Genomic DNA, 18367 nt, shown 5'->3' with positions numbered 1-18367 from the left:
CAATTAGAAATGAAGGTATTGAACTATCTTCTCTTTTTTTTTTTTATTTTTTTGAGACTGGCTCACTCTGTCGCCCAGGCTGGAGTGCAGTGGCGAGATCACCATTCACTGCAAGCTCCATCTCCTGGGCTCAGGCTATCCTTCCACCGCAGTCTCCCAAGTAACTGGGACTACAGGCATATGCCACCACACCCGGCTAATTTTCCTATTTTTTGGTAGAGATGGGGTTTTGCAATTTGCCCAGGCTGGTCTTGAACTCCTGGGCTAAAGGGATCTGCCCACCTTGGCCTCCCAAAGTGTTGGGATTACAGATGTGAGCCACAGAGCCCAGCCAAACTGTCTTGAGTTCATGTTCTTTCACTACCTCAGATTATGGATTTTGGAATGTGGCTAGTTCCTTGGAATCCCATTAAGAAGTGAGGGCCAGGAGAACAACGATTAATTTAATTCTTAATAGAAATCAGCCTAGACCTGGGAAATAAGATGAGACCCAACTGTCCCCAGCCTTGCCCTTGTGCCCACATGGGAAGCCATCCTGACTTCATTTAGACTTTTGCTTCTTCCTACACTGACCAAGAACACTGGGGTGGTTCCAGGGAAATGTGTCCAAAGTGTGGAGGGGGCTGTGGGAGGGGACAGCAAACCGTTTTGTTCCCAACCATGCCTTTCTGCAATGTCTGCTCATCCTTGAAGATCTAAGGCGGGAGAACGTGGGTTTGTTTTGGAGAGACTGGGGGTGGGGTCTCATTGTGTTGACAGGCTGGCCTTGAACTCCTGGCCTCAAGTGATCCTCCTGCCTTGGTCTCCACAGCAGCTGGGACTACAGGCACGCCAGGTTCAGCCAGAGAGTTTTGTTAGGAAGTTTTCAGCACCTTGGACCATATCCTGCAGATGTTCATTCATTGATTCAACCAATCTCTATTACGCACTGCCCAGAACCAGAGTGTGAGCTCCACAGGGTAGGGAGGGTGCCAGTTTTGCTCTGAGCTGCCCCTGGGCGCTTGGGACCTGGAACCCATGAATGAACAGATCCCGTTCTAGATCCACATACGTCCAAAGCAGCGATTTAGGGGAAGGGGAAGGGGAAGGGAAGGGGAGGAATGAACGTGTAGCCCCCGCGTCTCTGCTTCTTTGCCTGAGTGTAAGTGGTGGGGATTTAAAGGTAGTTCGGTGCACCGGCCCTTCCCCCACCTGCAGTCCGGTGCCAATGCAAGTGCCAGGGGAAGGTGGCGTTTCTGTTTACTTCCAGCCAGGTCAGCTCCTTTGCCGCCACCCCCACGTCCCGTGTTTGCATTTTCTCGGTTTGGCAAGCTGGGGCAGTAGCCGAGGAAAGAAGGCGGATTTAAAGGCTCCATTTGGACGAGGCTTTTGGAGAAAGCTTGCACCTCCCATCACACCCCCAGACCAGGCCAGTCGCCTCAAGAGCGCGGATGCCCGCCCTCTGTGAGCTCATCACCTTCTCACAAGCCCCCGGGGGAGGTTATTATTACCCTCATTTTTCCGGGGAGGCGCCTGGGGCTCAGAGATGCCAAGTGACTCGCCCAAGGTCACACAGCTTAACAGTGGCCGATCCAGTATTGGAACCCAAGGGTCCGGACCCCGCGGCGGCCGTTTCCCGAAGACACCCGCTACCTGCCTCTTACATCGCTCAGGAATAAAGCAGGAAGGCCGAACGCCCCGCTTTTGCCCAAAAACAATGCTCCACGCAAATTTGCGGGAACAAAAGCAACCAGAAATCCAGAAATCCAGCCCTGGTTTTCCGCCTCTCTGATATTCGCGAACCAATCGCGTCCCGACGGCCGCCGAAGGACGGGAAGCGGGGGCTCTGCCATGATCGACAGCTCCCGGGAAGGCGTGGCCGCGGCATGGGCGAATAGGATTGGGGATCCGGAACAATCACGGGGCGAGAACAGGCCGCCAGAGCCAATCAGTGGAGGGGAGGCGGGTCCGGCCTGTCCGGGCTGTCGCGAGAGGCGGCCACCCCGCCCACTTCGCTGGTTCGGGCCGCCCGTCAGCCGCGAGCGCGACGATCCCGCCGCTCCTCGGACGGCACCGCCACCGCCACCACCGCGGCCGCCGCCGCCGCCGCCACCACCACCACCACCACCACCGCCGCCGCTGCCGCTGCACTCGGCCTCGGATCCGTCCGCCGTGCGGGAGCTGCAAGGCCGGCGAGTCCCGGCCGGATCCCTCCGCGCCTCCCGCCGCGCGTCCCTCCCCCGCCAGCGCCCGTTCCGCCGCCGCGGCCCCCAGCGCTCCCCAGGCGGCGACGCCGCGCCCGCGGTCCGGGGTAACGGCCGGCCTGGGCGGAGGCGCGGGCGGCGGCGACGGCATGGCCGGGGCGGCTCCGTCGGGGGGCGGCCCGCAGTGACAGACCCTGCGGCGCGGGGGGAGATGGGGGCGGCCGCCTCCCGGGCGACGACGACGACGACGAGGAGCAGCCGCCGCCGCCGCCGCCGCGCACCGGCCGCCGCTGGGCACGGGCGCGGGGAAGGCGCCTCCCCGTGAGCGGGGGGCCCGAGGCTGCTCGCCGCCCCCGGCCGCCCCGGCCGCCCCGGGCCCCCCCGGCGCCCAGCGCGCGCCCGCCCGCCGGCCCCTGACGGGAGCCTTGTCCGGTCCCGGTCCCCGCCCCCGCCCCGGCGCCCGCCCGGCCCGCGGCGCCCGCGCGCCGTCGCCCGGCCCCGGCCCCGGCCCGCGCGCCCCCGGCCCCGGCGCGCCCCGGCCGCGGCCCCCGGCGCCCCCCGGCCGCCCCCGCGCGGCCTCCGGCCCCGGGTCGCGGCGCGGCGCGGGCGGCAGCATGGTGGAGAAGCGCTGCCCGCTGCAGAGGGACGGCGTGTACCGCTGGTTCTCGGAGCTGCCGTCGCCGCAGCGCGTGGAGTTCCTGTGCGGCCTGCTGGACCTGTGCATCCCGCTCGAGCTGCGCTTTCTCGGCTCGTGCCTGGAGGACCTGGCCCGCAAGGACTACCACTCGCTGCGCGACTCGGAGATCAAGGCCAACAACCCGGCCGACCTGGGCAGCCTCACCAACCTGACGGACGAGGTGGTGCGCAGCAAGCTGCTGGTGTCGCTGGCGCTGCTGGGGTCGGAGCAGCGCGAGGCGGCCGGCGTGCTCTACCGCACGCTCACGCACATCGACTCCATCATCCACAACTACGGGCTGCAGCTCAACGAGGGCCGCACGGGCGATGAGTTCCTGCTGCTGTTCACCATGGCCTCCAATCACCCGGCCTTCAGCTTCCACCAGAAGCAGGTGCTGCGCCAGGAGCTCACGCAGATCCAGAGCAGCCTGAACGGCGGCGGGGGCCACGGCGGAAAGGGCGCGCCCGGGCCCGGCGGCGTGCTGCCCACCTGCCCGGCCTGCCACAAGGTGCGTGCCTGCCCCGAGTTCTGCCCCGCACCCCAGCTCTGCGCCCCGATCTCTGTACGCCAGACTTCCAGTCTGTACCGCGAGCCTCCACCCAGGCCTCCAACCTGCACTGCGAGCCCCCAGCCCGTGTCCCAAGCCGGTACCCCGCACCCGAAATGTGTACCCCACCTGTCCACTCCAAGCCTCCACCTTATACCCCAAGTCCCCACACCGTGTCCCAAAGCCCCACCCCAAGCTTCCACCCCGTGTCCCAAGCCCCCATTCCAAACCCCCACTCTGCACCCTAAGTCTGCACCCTAAGACCGGGGCGCAGAGCCCACACTCAGTCACCTCCCCATGTCCCTAAGCCTTCACCTCGCTCCCTTCGGGCAGGAGTGGCTGCGGGACTCTGGGTCTGAGGCTCCGCGAGAGCGGTGCGGGAGACGTCCGTGGTCAGAGCTCATGGCCCCAGGTGCTTTCCTTTCACTTCCCGGCTGGAAACGCGATAAGGCCTTTGTTCCCTTAATGGGTGACAGATAACACACATTGCGTCGTTTTGGTTTCTCCAAATCTGGTATTTATTACCAGAAAAGGAAGGAGCCGGGGCCACAGAAGCCTCCAGTGAGGTGAACATTGAGAGGCGCTGGGCTGTCTGTCCTGGCCGCTCCCTCAGCCCTCCCTCAGGTGTCCGGGCCACCGCGTGGGACCTGTGTCGCTGGGGACCTGCGCGCGGGACGTGGTCTGTCCCTGTGATCGCATTTATGGACACGTGTGTCGCATGTGGGCATATGTGCACACGTGTGTGTATGAATGTTCACATGCCTGTGAACGTTGTGTGTGATCGTTTTTAAGAGCCAGGCTACCTGTAACAGAAAAAGACTCAGAGCCTTAAATGCTCGCGAGACGGCTGTTGGCGACCCTTAGAGACAAAACCCAGGCTGACTGAGTGGGAGCGAGGGCACTGGTGCCTTGAGGAATGTTAGGTTACATTAAAGATCTCCAGTCTCCTACTTGAACTGGAAGGGCATCGTGGCCATCCACTTAGCGATGTGAACTTTTAAGTGTTTCAGAACTGAAAACGCAAAGTGTTTGGGGCTCAAGCTATTTTTAACAGCCCCCTGCAATCCAGTGCCAAAAGTTTGCTGTGAGAAGAGATTATTTTGACCCGGTGTGGTGTGTATTTAGATTACAAACCGATTTTCTTTGCAAGGGAATAGGTTGCAGTCAGGACTAGTCCTGCTGAGTGCCTCTTTGCAGTGTCTTTAAACTCTTTGAAGTTAAAACTTTGGTAAGATTTTGCTTTCATGAGTGGCTGAGAAGGTTTGCTAGGTTTTGTGTCTGTGTTTTTAAGCTATCTTTTAATCCTAGATTGTGGCTTTTCTTTTTTAATGTCTTCCTCTAAGAAGTGGTTGTGGTACATACATTGGTTTTTTGATTGATTTTTTTTTTTTTTTTTTTTTTTTTTTTTTTTTTTTTTTTTTTGTGACATTTATCTCCCAGACTACGGTTTTCTTTTTAAGGTCAGTTCCCACCCTAGATTCCAGGTTGTGTGCTGTGCAGAGGGTCCTAGGAAATGTAGTTGCTTGTAGTAATCTATGTAAGCCTTGACATGCCAGCAAATTGTCATCTTTTCATGGACTCTCAGTCATTTATGGTCAGTTTCATGTGCCGTTACTCCTCTGTGTGGATTCCACCCACTAATAATTTCTATGGCTGTTGCTCCAGTAACGTCAGCTCTTTAACAGGATTCTTAATGTGTGAGCACGGGTGCATCACTTTATGCAGACAGTGGTGGTGATTATTTTGGTTGGGCAGTGAGCTAAATCTAGAACAAAAATGTCTTTTATAGGAGAGCCTTTCTGTCAAGCAGAAATCCCTTTGACGAGATGAAGGGGCTAATCTCTTCCTCTCAGTTCACCCCTGCACCCACCTCCCAGCCCTAAGGCCATGGGTGCTGAATTTACCAGGCGTGCAACCTTGGCCAGAATCCTCCTTCCTCTCAGCGTGTCCCTGTTGCAACAGAAGGGATGTGACCTCCCTCGAAGGCTTGTTTTGAGGATTCCATAGGTAATATATGTGAGCCTCCAGCAGATGTGCAGTAAATGCTGCTTTCTCCCTTATGGCCTCTCTGGCTTTTAACATTCATTTTTATAGAGGTATGCAAACTTAAAGCAAGGCATGTTTTACAGAATGAATTATTTACATCTTGGCCATGAGTGTTTATGTGTTCTAAATTGGTTTTTCGAATAGTTACTTGGAGCTGACATGTTTTTTGTTTTGTATTTGGAAACCTGGAAAATTCTGTGACCCTTAATGAGAGGATTATTATAAGGAATAACCTTGGGCTGTTCCGTTTTTCAAAACAACCATGGCTTCTAGTTTTCCCTACATTCTCAGTGTCACTGCTAAGCTAATTTCAGCCCCATTCATTTAACTTTCTTTCTGTTTCTGCTTCAAAGCTAAGCCTGACATTGATGAACCCTTTGTTGCTTGGAGCAGGCAATTCAGATGAAATTTAGCATTTAAGTATTTTGTCTTCTTAGTTTCTGAATGTAATGTTTGGTGTAATCCTGAAAAAGCAGCCCGTTTAAAGCAGTTTGCATTCTCTTGTAAGCTGTTGTATTTTGTTTTGAACTCTTTTAACATAGAGACTTTGTATTTTTCTTTTAAAGTTACAAGTGTCAATTGCTTTTTAAATTCTTTATCCAATTTAAATTTTTATTTCTTGGCCCAGTGAGGTGGCTCACGCCTGTAGTCCCAGAAGTTTGGGAGGCCAAGGTAGGCAGATCGATTGAGGCCAGAAATTCAGCACCAGTATGGGCAACACAGCAGAATCCTGCCTCTACAAAAAAATACAGACATTAGCCAGGAATAGTGGTATACAGCCATAGTCCCTGCTACTTGGGAGGCCAAGGTGGGAGGGTTGCCTGATCCTAGAAGGTAGAGTCTGTAGGTGAGCTATGATTGTGCCACTGCACTCCAGCCTGGGTGACAGAGTGAGACCCTGTCTCAAAAAATTTTTTAAGAATTTGTTTTAACTGTATTTTCTGAAATAGTCATTATTTGCAATTGCTTGTCCAAACCCTGTGTTTTTATTTAAAAATTCTTATTCTGAGAACTTCCAGAGGTGTAAAAATGTGGAGAGTATAAGGTAGACATACCTGTATTTTACCTTCAGAAAGAAAAATCCTCACAGTAGCCACACTAATGGTAGGCTGAATGAGTTTTTCTCTGCCTAGCCTGTCAGGCTGCTGCTTGCTGTGCCTGCAGTCGCCTGTTCCAGGGTGCCAACGGCGGGGGAGAGTTGGCTTAGACTTTCCGCTGTCTGTTTATTTTATGTAAATATAAAACCATACTTTTGGAAATAGTTAAATCCTTTGCAGTTTTTTTCTTTATGTCAGTGATAATATGCTATGGTATATGCACATGTTTATTCTTGTTTTAAAAATAACAACTTTATTGAAAGAGAATTTATATACTGTATGTATTTCACCCTTTTAAAGTGCGGAAGTCAGTGGTTGTTGGTATAGTCATATAGCTGTGCAAGCACGACCACCACTACCGCTAATTTCATAATGTTTTCATCACCCCCAAAAAACCACTGTCTGTTAGCAGTCGCTCCCCGTTCCCCCTCCCCTCCAACCCCTGACCACCCCTTTTTGTCTTTGGATGTTGTTTTTGGACATTGCATGTAAGGGGACCACACAGCTTTTGTGGCCTTTTGTGACTGCTTTCCTTCACTCGGTGTCGTGTTCTCAGGGCTGCGGGTCTGTCAGCACTTCCTCCTTTTTCACGACTGAGTGGCATTCCCCTGTGTGAAGAGTCCGAGTGTGTTCACCTATTCCTCAGCGGGTGGGTCCTGGGGTTGCTTTCATGCTTGCTTTTAGGCCTCGTTCTTCCTGGCTCATGGCTCTTTGTCTTCACCCCGTACACTGTGCCTAACACGTAGCGAATCCTCTGTGGGCCACTGGCACCTGTGTCTGCACAGGCCTGTCCTGAGGGCTCTTGTTTGACCTAGTGGATGGCCAGGTGCTGTGTACAGAGCTGTGTGTGTGTGGCCTCGGCCGGCCTGGGGAACTGCCACTGGAGGTGGCAGGGAACACTGCTGTAGGGACAGAGCCTCCCAGCTGGTGCCTTAGGTCACCTACAGGTGAGGAGCAGGGCCTGATGGGCAGGGGCAGGGCCCCACTTGAGGCTTTGAGGGTCCTGCCCTTTGTGTTTCAGCATTCTTGGGGTATGGATAATGAACTACTTCATGGGCCTGATTTTTTTTAAGAGGGTGCTAAAATGATGTTGTTAAAGTGCTTGGTGCAGGGGTCTGGTGGGGTAGTGGTCTTCCTAATTAGGTGTATGTTGTGTGGAACAGTTCTGGAACTCTTCCGTGGCTTGCATCGTGAGTGCCAGAGGAAAAGCACTGTAGAAACTTTAGATAGACACAAATACTGTGAATAAACCTGCTGAAAATCTCTTCCCAAAGATAAGCAACAGCTTTTGCTTCGTTGGTTTTCATAAGCTGTTGAAAATCATTGCATTCAGAGGTGAAACGTGGGCTAGTTCATCCTCTGGTTATCAGGCAAAGTGTAAGTGCCTTCTTTTGGTTTCTCCTTTAGCCCTAAACTCTGGGCCTGTTGCAGCGAAGAGTCATCTAGCATTCCACCAGAATGGACTCTCTGGAGCAGCTGTTATCACTGCTGGTTCAAGAAATAGCTGTGACGTAAAGACACTGTTTTGTCTCTTTAACATTTAACAAATCTTTAACATTTGTTCTGGGCAGCTGTGAACTGCCTTGTCTGTGAACTAAGTCTTCTGGCTGTCTTTGTATACATTGCTTTGCTTTTTACACTACAGGAGATAATATCCTAACACATAGTGGATTTTTTTTTTCTGGCCAGCTGTTATGAAGTACAGTGCATTATAAAGGAATCGAGACATACAGTCATGTGCTGCCTAAAGATACAGATACATTCTGAAAAAAGCGTCATGAGCCGATCTTGTTGTGTGAACATCACAGAGTGCACTTACAGAAACCTTGGTGGCAGAACCCGCTACACCCTAGGCCACATTGTAGAGCCTGTTGCTTCTCAGCTGTAACCCTGTACAACATGCTACTGTGCTGAATACTATAGCTGTAACCCATTGGTATTTGTGTATCCAAACACAGAATAGGTACAGTAAACATGCAGGATTATAATCTTACAGGACCGCTGTGGGCTGTGGGGTCTGTCCATGATGGAAGCGTCGTTGCGCGGTGCGTGACTGTGCCGGGGTGCAGTTGTGATTGCTTTGTTGGTGATGGTCTTTTTGTTGATGCTGTGATGGAGCTGCAGTAGCACTGCCATCTACTGTGTAATGGCTTGGATTATGTGGTACTTTAATTCCTGTCCTTTGCCCTCTTAAGGCCATTTACTTTGATATGAGCTAGTTCACATTTGCCTTATTCAATTCAACATACATTTGAGTTCCTGTTTTATACTGTGTTCCAGAGTATAGTTGTAGAAACTGGAAATTCTGTGTCATATTTGGGTGTGATGAGTAATATGATGGTGCCATTTGTCCAAGTTAGAAAGGAACTGGAGATAACCATCCACGTTCATCTTGTTGTTGCAGGTTCAAAGCATATTGTTTACTTAGGCTTGATTTTGCCCTTTTTCTCTTTAGTCCTATAAATGTCATTTGCCTTTTAGATTAGAGCATTTTTGGATGCTCTAATCTACTTTTCCAACAAACCTACATGAGTCTTAAAACTTCAGAGTCGAGCTAGTACCATAGAATAGTAAAAGGTACTCGTGCTGGGGCATTTTTGTTTGTTGAATTGATGACAAAGAAATTTTTGTTATGCTAGGAAAAATTTCTCCTTTGGTATTCTCCCCACCTCCCACCTTAGAGGGATTCGATTTTAGAAAAAGATCCTTCGTTTTTTTTTTTTTTTTTTTTTTTTTAAAAACTGCCAGTTGGAACAGGAGTTATCTCATCAGCTTAAGTAAGAACTGTTGCTGCAAGTTACCTAATTAGAGTACATTATTGAAGAGTTTTTGGTTTTGGACTTTAGTCTTGACATATGCAGTTTAGAAATTAGTTTTAGCAAGGTAATTTTTTTTCCAATCTCTTTAGATATTTTTATTGTAGAGAGACCTGACACATTGTAGAAACATTTTCTAACAAAGGTAAAAAGAGATAATCCAGAACTAACAAAATAGGTTAATTCTTAGCAGTTTGTTTTGTTCTGGGTTAAAAGACCTGAAGCTACTTAAAGTGAGGAGAAGACGCAGCAAGACAGAGTATCTTTCAAATAATTGCTCTTCTAACAGCTGTGGGTCCTGTATGATCAGGGCATGCTTGAGCAGGACAGGACTTCACATGCAGGCCGCAAAGCCTTAGACCTGGCTGCTCACCCACGGAGAGGGGCACTGTGGACTCCGCCCACCATTCACTACCCAGCCTGCCAGTGGGGTGGGTGCTTTGCAGGCTCTCAGAAAAATCACTCGCCCTTGAAATGTCTTATCTGGGCTTGGATGCCCTAGTTAAGGCAGGTCCCTCACCGCTGGTTTGGTCACACCTCTCTGTTCCTCAGGGTTGCTGGTAGGTCAGCGTTTAGACTTGGTGATTTCTGTCTCCCTCCTTCAGTATTTGACCTCCAGTATTTTCCCACCTGACCCATAAACAGAGAACCATGATTTGTGTTTTAAACAAAACCCCACCTTTAACACCACTCACCTCCACCAGCCCCACTTCTCTTGGTTGCTTCAGCCCTGAGGCCTCCCCAGAGCAGCCAGCAGAAAAGCCCGCCCATCCTGCTGGCCAGCCCTGCTCCATGTGAATAGGTTGGCGTGTGTCTTTCCAGACATGTTTGGGCACGTGTATGTTCACACATCAGCCATGTGCACAAAAACATTAAGCATGTGTGTATGATGTGCTTTCAAGACATCATACACACATGCTTCAATGCACGTAGGATCTCACATACACACTATTCTTGATACTCTATCTCTAACATAGCTACACTTCCTGAAGTCATTCCTGCTATGTCTAGTTCCTCATCTCCTGTGACCTGCCTTTCGCCTTGAACTTCTTTGACGAAAACAATTTTTATGGAAGAGAATTAAGCAATCTCTTCAGTGAAGGAAAATTTTAAATAGATAATGTAACCAGAGGTAAGAAATGGAAAAGTGCCAAAGTCTGCTGCATGGAAAGTCCCTTCCACAGATGGCAGCAAAGGGCACCCAGGACGTTTAAAGGGTCAGGCAAGGTTCCGTTCCTTTCCCTGGGTGTTGATAACTTTTATTTCACGTGTAAAAAACATGTGTCTTACCCTCTTCCCAGCCATCCAGTTCCCCTCTTTCCAGATAGCACACTTCCTCGTAGAACCTTCCAGAGAAACTGTATGTATTTACAAGTACATGCCTGATGTTCCAGTGTACACATAGGTGCCTCCTCTTCTCGGCAGTCTTTCCAGATGAGGCTTTTCTGTCCATAAAGAGCAGGTTTAGTGGCATGAATGTGTCATTTAATCAGGCCCTATTGATGACATTTTGTTCCCATCTTATTATTACAAACCAGTGCCGTGTCATTTACATATTATACACATATCATATCACCTATGTATTACAGACTGCAGATGAGACCGTGACGTTTCACATTCAGTTAAGTACACCTGTGGAGGAGAAATCTGGAAGTAGAGTTCGGTCAAATGGTCTGTGCTTTTGTAATTATTTTGCAAAATCTGTTGCCAATATCTGCTTTTGGAATTCCCACAGCCATGTACAAGACCTGTATCCCTGACCTTTAACGAGGCCGATGAATTAGCCACTTGCTGGTCTCTGTTCAGTTAGGTGGAGACTTACCCTGATGTGGTGTAGTTTCAGGAATGATGTTGAACATTGTTTCAAATAAACGATTTCACTGATTTTTGGTGAGCTGTTTGCCTCCTTTGCTCATCTCTGTTGGATTGGAGGTCTTTTCTTTTTTAAATTTTTACTTTATTTGAGATGGAGTCTCACTTTGTCACTCAGGTGGGAGCGCAGTGGTATCATCTCAGTTCACTGCCACCTCTGCCTCCCACGTTCCAGCAGTGCTCCTACCTCAGCTACCAAGCCCGGCTAATTTATTTTTATTTGTATTTTTAGTAGAGATGGGGTTTCATGCTGGCCAGGCTGGTCTCAAGCTCCTAACCTTAAGTGATCCACCCACCTTGGCCTCCCAAAGTGCTGGAATTACAGGCGTGAGCCACCACGCCTGGCTAGGTTGTTAGTTTTTAGAAACTCTGTAAGTTTCAGGGAAATCATCTTTAGTAGGAATTGCATGTATTTGTTTTCTGGTTTTTTAATCTTGTTTTTCTACTTTGCCATGCAGTTTTCTTTTCTTTTTTTTTTAATGCTATATTTATCAGTCCTTTTTGGTATGGCTTTTGGGTTTTGTGTCATAATGCATAATGTGTAATGTGTTTTTTAGAATACATCTTATACATATGAGTATATTGTGCATACATCGGCATGACACCCTGTACATTGTAAAGACAGTCCCCTGCAGTGTTGCCTGGCATGGAACTTGTGTCATTCTCTTTTTATATCAAAATGATCCATCTGGAATTTATTTGGTATAAGTTACAAAGTTAGTTTTATATTTTCCAGATGACAGCCCATTTGTCCCAGTGCCATCTGTTAAGTAGTCTCTGCTCTCCCTCCCAGAGCTGAGCTGTCGCCGTCGTATACTCCCACATCTATTTGGGTTCACTTCTGGACCCTGCATTCTGCTTCATGGATGTCTCCATCTGTATGACCTCATGTTGGCCAGGTTCGTTGGGTACTCTCGGTTATGTTGTTACCTTTTGTTCATTTTTTGTGGGTTTCCTACACAGAGCAATCCCCAGGGAAGGGTTTTTCTGTGGGTTTTGTTTGAAATAAATATGGTTGTGAGGCGCTTCCCCCGATGGTGGCTTCTGCAGCCTGGGTGTGCCGGGCCAGCTGGGATCTGTGTTGCCTCCACCAGTTCTGGCACTCCTGGTTTTCCTCTTTGGATATTTGTTTTCAGTATCTCCTCTGCTTTCACGCACTTTGAGGATGCCATCTCTCAGACTTCTCTCCCTTTTCTTCTTCCTTTTTGCTTTATAATTTGTGAGCTTTACAGCTGTGGTTTTTCAGTTTCACTGATGAATCCAAAAAACCTAAAGGCTTAACCAGACCTCCAGCTCCCAGTGAAGGTTCCCAATAGGTTAGTGTGTGCAAAAGGGGGTTTCTGTCTTCCTACCTGCCATGGTTCCAATGTTTCCCCCAAAGTTTGCATCTTAGAAACTTAATCCTCAATGCAGCAATGTTGGGAGGTGGGTAGGTCACGAGGGCTCTGCCACTGCCATTACAATGGGGTAATATCCTTGTCACCTGACAGTGCTGTTGTCAAGGCCAGTGTGGGGCTCCTCTGGCTGGCTTGCTTTGGGGCACTCTCGCCTGTCCCGCTTCTGCCTTCCACCATGGGATGTTCCAGCAGGAAGGGCCTCAGCACGTGCAGGCTCTTGCTGTTGGACTCTGCAGACTCCAGAACTTTAAGAAATAACATTTCTTTTTTTCATAGATAACCTACTCTGTGGTATTCTGTTACAGGAACACAAAACAGATCAAGACACCATCCCTGACCTGCTCTGTCCTTCCTTCTATACCCTCTAGTTAGAGGCCTGTGCCTGTCATAGATATGCCCTTTTTTTTATCCCCTCCAACTGGTTTATGACCAAGTCCTAAATATCAAAAGATTTGTCTCCACTGACACTGTCACAGCCCCAGTTCAGTGTTTCCTCAGGGTCTCCCTTTCTTCCCACCTGTCCTTTCCTTTCTTCCTCTCCTTCCTTTCTCCTCTGTTTCTCTCTTGACCACTTGTCATGGTGGTCACATACCTGGCACACTTCTCTGGAGCCAGGCTTAGGTTGGGGGCAGTATGCCAGGGAGGCAGGACGCAGACTGAGTAGTCTTGAGGAAACCAGGTTTCTCATGGCCCCAGCCTAGTCCCACTCCACTTTGCCTCCATGCAAGTCAGCAATGATCTTCTTTTAGAATTAAGCTGATGTCTTTGTTTAAAAGTCTGCAAGAAACAACTTCATAGCTGCTCCATTTTGTTTTCTAATTAAATAGTTCAGAAACATTGGTACCTTAGCTCTTTTAAGAAACAACACTGATGTACCCAACTCTGACCTTGACCTAGGTCTAGCCTCATTAACATTCAAGTCTCCTTGGCCTGGGTCTGCCTCCATAACCCGCTCTGGTCTCACTGGCCCCCTCTTAGTCTCTAACACTAGTTCCTTGTGTCAATGGAATGGTCTTGGTAAAAGGCATGCAGGAGCCTCATTTCTGGCTTACGGGTCTTAGCGTGCTGTGCCGTGTGATCTGTCCCCTGCCTGTCCACATGCACCTCTGACTGTGGCTGCAGTTCCTCTTGTTCACTGTGCTTTCTCTCTCCTGCGCCCTTGGAGAGGCTGTTCTCTCAGACTAGACACTTGTTAACCTGTGGAACCCCCATCCCCACTCAATAATGGGGTTAAGGTCTCCTTATCCTAGACCTTATGTGTTTTGTTCTACTTCTGCCCAAGACTTTGGCTTGGGCAGAAAGTGACTTTTAAAATCACTAGAGCCTAGCAATTCCTGCCACCTACTAGGGGCTCACCTGTGGAGCATCTGTTAAACCTAGGGACAAGGAGGGTGCTGGATGGATGAAAAACCACTGTAGTACATGTGCCTTTTTCCCTTCAGGTTTTTCAGTGGCCACAGTAGTCACTCTTGTTACCAGTTGATACTTCTTATCTTTTTAATTTTTGCCTTTATTCAGTGACTACGTCTCTCATATATTATGTAGCTGTAGATTTTAATGAAACTTGAATTTTAACATCTGCATTCTACTTTCTTAATTTTTAACATCTGCATTCTACTTTCTTAATATTTAACTTTATATTCTTCAAAAGCAAGTGCACCGACGAGGCCAGGTGCGCTGGCTCACATCTGTAATCCCAGCACTTAGGGAGGCCGAGGCAGGTGGATCAGTTGAGGCCAGGAGTTCAAGATCAGCCTGACCAACATGGTAAAACCCCATCTCTATTTAAAAAAAAAACAAAAAACCTGGCATGCAAAAGCTTTCCTCCAGAGAAACTTTGACAGGAGAGTTGGGCTTGAGGTTATCTGGGTTGCATGCACCCAAGGTTTATCAGTGCGTCAGCTGAGAGTAGGAAGAAACCACGTGGCATCATGATGCTTTGGTGGACTCGTCCCCTGTGGAGGTGTGTATATGGATTAGTTCATTTCCATGGAGTAAGGCTTTTAGTTCTGCAAGAAAGTTTGTCTGGATTGTAATTTCTTTAATGCCTTTAAAACCTTAAATCATGGTAAGCCTAAATGTTTTAGTTTGCTACATAATGTCTGTTTTAGTTTGCTACATCATGTCAATAAATCGAAAAACTGTTACTCATTCTAATTAAAGTTTCATTTGTATTTCTTTTATACTTTCAATATTGACATCCTGTTAAGAAGGGAGCATTATGGAATCATTTGTCTAATTATTTGGGACATTTACATAAAAGTATCAGTAGAATGACTAGAAGGAAATTATGTATCCTTAGGTTTCTTACTGATTCCAGTTAAAACATGTATATATAGGAACTAGTTCTAGAAATACTATAGTCTAGACCTGAAAAAAAAGATTCAACTGTTTGAAATAGGAGAAGATTGTATGGAAAAGAGGAATAACCCTCACCCCTACTCTATTTTGGGCATTTTAATAAAATGTAAAAGCTTGGGAATAATGCTAACAACCTAGTTATAGTAAAATTAGTAAAATCAATGAGATGCTTTGAAAGCAGGGAGTATTGAGGTTGTGTGGGAAGCGCTGTGTGGTGTGTAGACTCCACCAGGCCACAAATAGATACTCACAGAACTTGCACGCCACCTCTGGGAGGTTGTTTGGGCTCCAGGCTCCTGGTAGAGTATCTTTCATATGTGAGAACTTATGCCATTTCTGGTCGGTTCCACCTTCAACCCACCTCGACTCCCGGGCCTTTTTTCTCTTCTTTTCCTGGATTCTGTTTCTTTTCCACCACTGATCAGTTTTGCCTTTTAAGCAGAATCATGGAATTCCGTTTTATCTGTTGGCTTCCTTTGTCGCATGATTTTAGTGGCCAGTCTAGGGATGATAGTGCCCCATTTTAGCAGTAAGAAAACAGAGGTTAAGTCTAAATAATTTGACAAAAGTGACATTAGTAAGTGGCTATTTTTATCATGTCAAGTTAACATTGTGTGTTGTCTTCATTAAAAGTGAGAGGAAGGCAAGGCGTGGTGGCTCACACCTATAATCCCAGTACTTTGGGAGGCCGAGACGGGTGGATTACAAGGTCAAGAGATCGAGACCATCCCGGTCAACATGGCGAAACCCCGTCTCTACTAAAAATACAAAAATTAGCTGGGCATGGTGGCGCATGCCTGTAGTCCCAGCTACTTGGGAGGCTGAGGCAGGAGAATTGCTTGAAGCCAGGAGGCGAAGGTTGCAGTGAGCCGAGATCGTGCCATTGCACTCCAGCTTGGGTAACAAGAGCGAAACTCCGTCTCAAAAAAAAAAAAAAAAAAAAAAAAAAGCGAGCTGGGCGCGGTGGCTCAAGCCTGTAATCCCAGCACTTTGGGAGGCCGAGGCGGGTGGATCACGAGGTCAAGAGATCAGGACCATCCTGGTCAACATGGCGAAACCGCGTCTCTACTAAAAATACAAAAAAATTAGCTGGGCATGGTGGCAGGTGCCTGTAATCCCAGCTACTCAGGAGGCTGAGGCAGGAGAATTGCCTGAACCCAGGAGGCGGAGGTTGCGGTGAGCCGAGATCTTGCCATTGCACTCCAGCCTGGGTAACAAGAGCGAAACTCCGTCTCAAAAAAAAAAAAAAAGTGAGAGGAAAAACCTGAAGAATATGAAATGAGATGAGAAAGAGAGTCCCAGACTCTGCGGCTGGTAGAAATAGCGAGTGTGATGTCATCCCGGGCTTCCTCCAGCTCTGCCAATGCCCAGGGCTGCCCCAGGCATGCGGCCGACCCTGGGTGGGATCCATGGTCTTGGTGACAAAGCTCCTCTCCCTGCCTTCATCCCAGCGCTCATTGCTATTCATTCAGCACAGAATATCTAACTGATAGTCCTCAGTACTGCAGTCCAATATTTTGTCGAGGTTCCTTTTTTTTCTTTTCATTTAAAGGTAAAACCTGCATTTAGTGAAATGCTTGTATTTTAAGTGTGTCATCTGAATGTTTTCACCACTTCAGGGTTTTTTTGTTTTGTTTTGTTTTTTGAGACAGAGCCTTGTTCTGCCACCAAGGCTGGAGTGCAGTGGCATGATTTTGACTCATTGCAACAACCTCCACCTCCCGGGTTCCAGCAATTCACTTGCCTCAGCCTCCTGAGTAGGTGGGATTACAGGCATGTGCCACCACACCTGGCTAATTTTTGTGTTTTTAGTAGAGATGGGGTTTCACCATGTTGGTCAGGCTGAATTCCAGACCTGTGATCTGCCCACCCCGGCCTCTCAAAGTGCTGGGATTATAGTTGTGAGCCACCATGCCCGGCCCACCACCTCTTCAGTTTTGACAGATGCTTAAGCCTTGATGGGGGTTTGTGCAGTATCTGTCAGCCCAGAGAATTCCCGAATGCCATTTTCCAGTCAGTTCCCACCCCCTACCCCCAGCCTTAACAAACGTTTTCCCCGTCTATTCTGTTTCTTTGCCGCCATTGATTAGTTTTGCCATTTCTAAAACTTCATTTAAGCAGATTCATGGTATTCCGTTTTATCTGTTAGCTTCCTGTGTGGCATGATTTTAGTGGCTGGTCTAGGGATGACAGTATAGATTCTGACCTTTCCACCGTCTGGTTGGAGTTAATACCGTGCTGCGCCTGTGCAGCATGAGAAGCCGGCCACTGTCTTGCAGCCAGGTGGCTTCCTGATCCTTCCTGTGGCAAGTGTACATATTCTCTCTCTGCTTAGACCTCACGATATATACAGTATTGTTTGTTTCAGTATGAATGTACCTTTTAAAAAATTACAAGGAAAATACTGTCTTTTCTATTTATTCACATATTTACCTTTTGTTCCCCAGGCCCTAGGTGGAACCAGGCCTGTGTACCATGTGGGTGCTTTTCATTCCTTCCTGAGGGTCCAGTTTGTTGCCACATCCTTTCAGTCTGGCAAACTCGCTTTAGTATTTTCTGGAGTGTAGGTGTGCTGGCAGAAAGTCTCTGAGTTTTCTTTTATCAGAACTTGTTTGGCTTTTGAAAGTACTATTGAAGGATATTTTCACTGGACGTGAGATTCTTTGTTGGCAGCTTTCTTCTTCTGGTACTTTGAGAAAAGTCGAGACCCTGTCTCTCCTCCAGGGCTCCACTGGTGGTTGCGCCCTTGTGTTCACATTTTGTTTTCTCCAGCTGGCTTTAAAATTGTCTGTGTCTTCGGTATTTGAGCAGCCTGACTATGATGTGTCCAGGTGTTTCATTGAATTTATCTTATTTGGTGTCCTGACCTTATCTGTAAATTTACGCCTTCTACCAAACGTGGGAAATTTTCAGCCATAATTTCTCTAAAATGTTTTTTTTGCCTCAGTCTCTCTCTCCTTTTGGGACTGTAGCTCTAGGTATGTTAACTGTGTGATATTGTCCCTGGAGCTTTGTTCATTTGTTTTTCTTTCAGATCTTTTTTCTCTCTGTGTTCTTGAGATTGGATACTTTTTATTGATCCATCTTCAGATTCACTGAGTCTCCTGTTATCTCCAGTCTGCTGTTAAAGCTCGTCCACAGGATTTTTCTTAGTTTAAAAGTAGCATTTTTTAGTTCTGGAATTTTCTTTTCTTTTTTTTTTTTTTTCGAGACAAGAGTCTCACACTGTCACCCAGGCTGGAGTACAGTGACACACTCTTAGCTCACTGCAGCCCTCACCTTCTGGGTTCAAGTGATTCCCCTTTCCCAGCCTCCCAAAGTAGCTGGGATTATAGGCACCCACAGCCACACTCAGCTAATTTTGTATGTTTT

At 48.2% G+C, this 18367-nt stretch overlaps 1 protein-coding gene across 2 annotated transcripts in view; it reads left to right on the top strand.

Moving 5' to 3' along the window:
* The first annotated feature begins 1987 nt into the window (after positions 1-1987).
* The window catches only part of ZCCHC14 (zinc finger CCHC-type containing 14), an 87050-nt gene continuing 70670 nt past the window's right edge, over positions 1988-18367 (top strand). Inside the window, exon 1 of one of the 2 annotated variants that reach the window (XM_039461119.2) lies at positions 1988-3367. In XM_039461119.2, the coding sequence (XP_039317053.1) occupies positions 2798-3367 (570 nt within the window). In that variant the 5' untranslated portion in view covers positions 1988-2797. The remainder of the gene's footprint in view (positions 3368-18367) is intronic. The other variant, XM_039461116.2, reaches the window with a different exon arrangement.

Source organism: Saimiri boliviensis, chromosome 1 (assembly GCF_048565385.1).
Source record: "Saimiri boliviensis isolate mSaiBol1 chromosome 1, mSaiBol1.pri, whole genome shotgun sequence".
In the NCBI taxonomy this organism is placed as follows: Eukaryota; Metazoa; Chordata; class Mammalia; order Primates; family Cebidae; genus Saimiri; species Saimiri boliviensis.
This window is presented reverse-complemented; position numbering and strand designations above follow the sequence as displayed.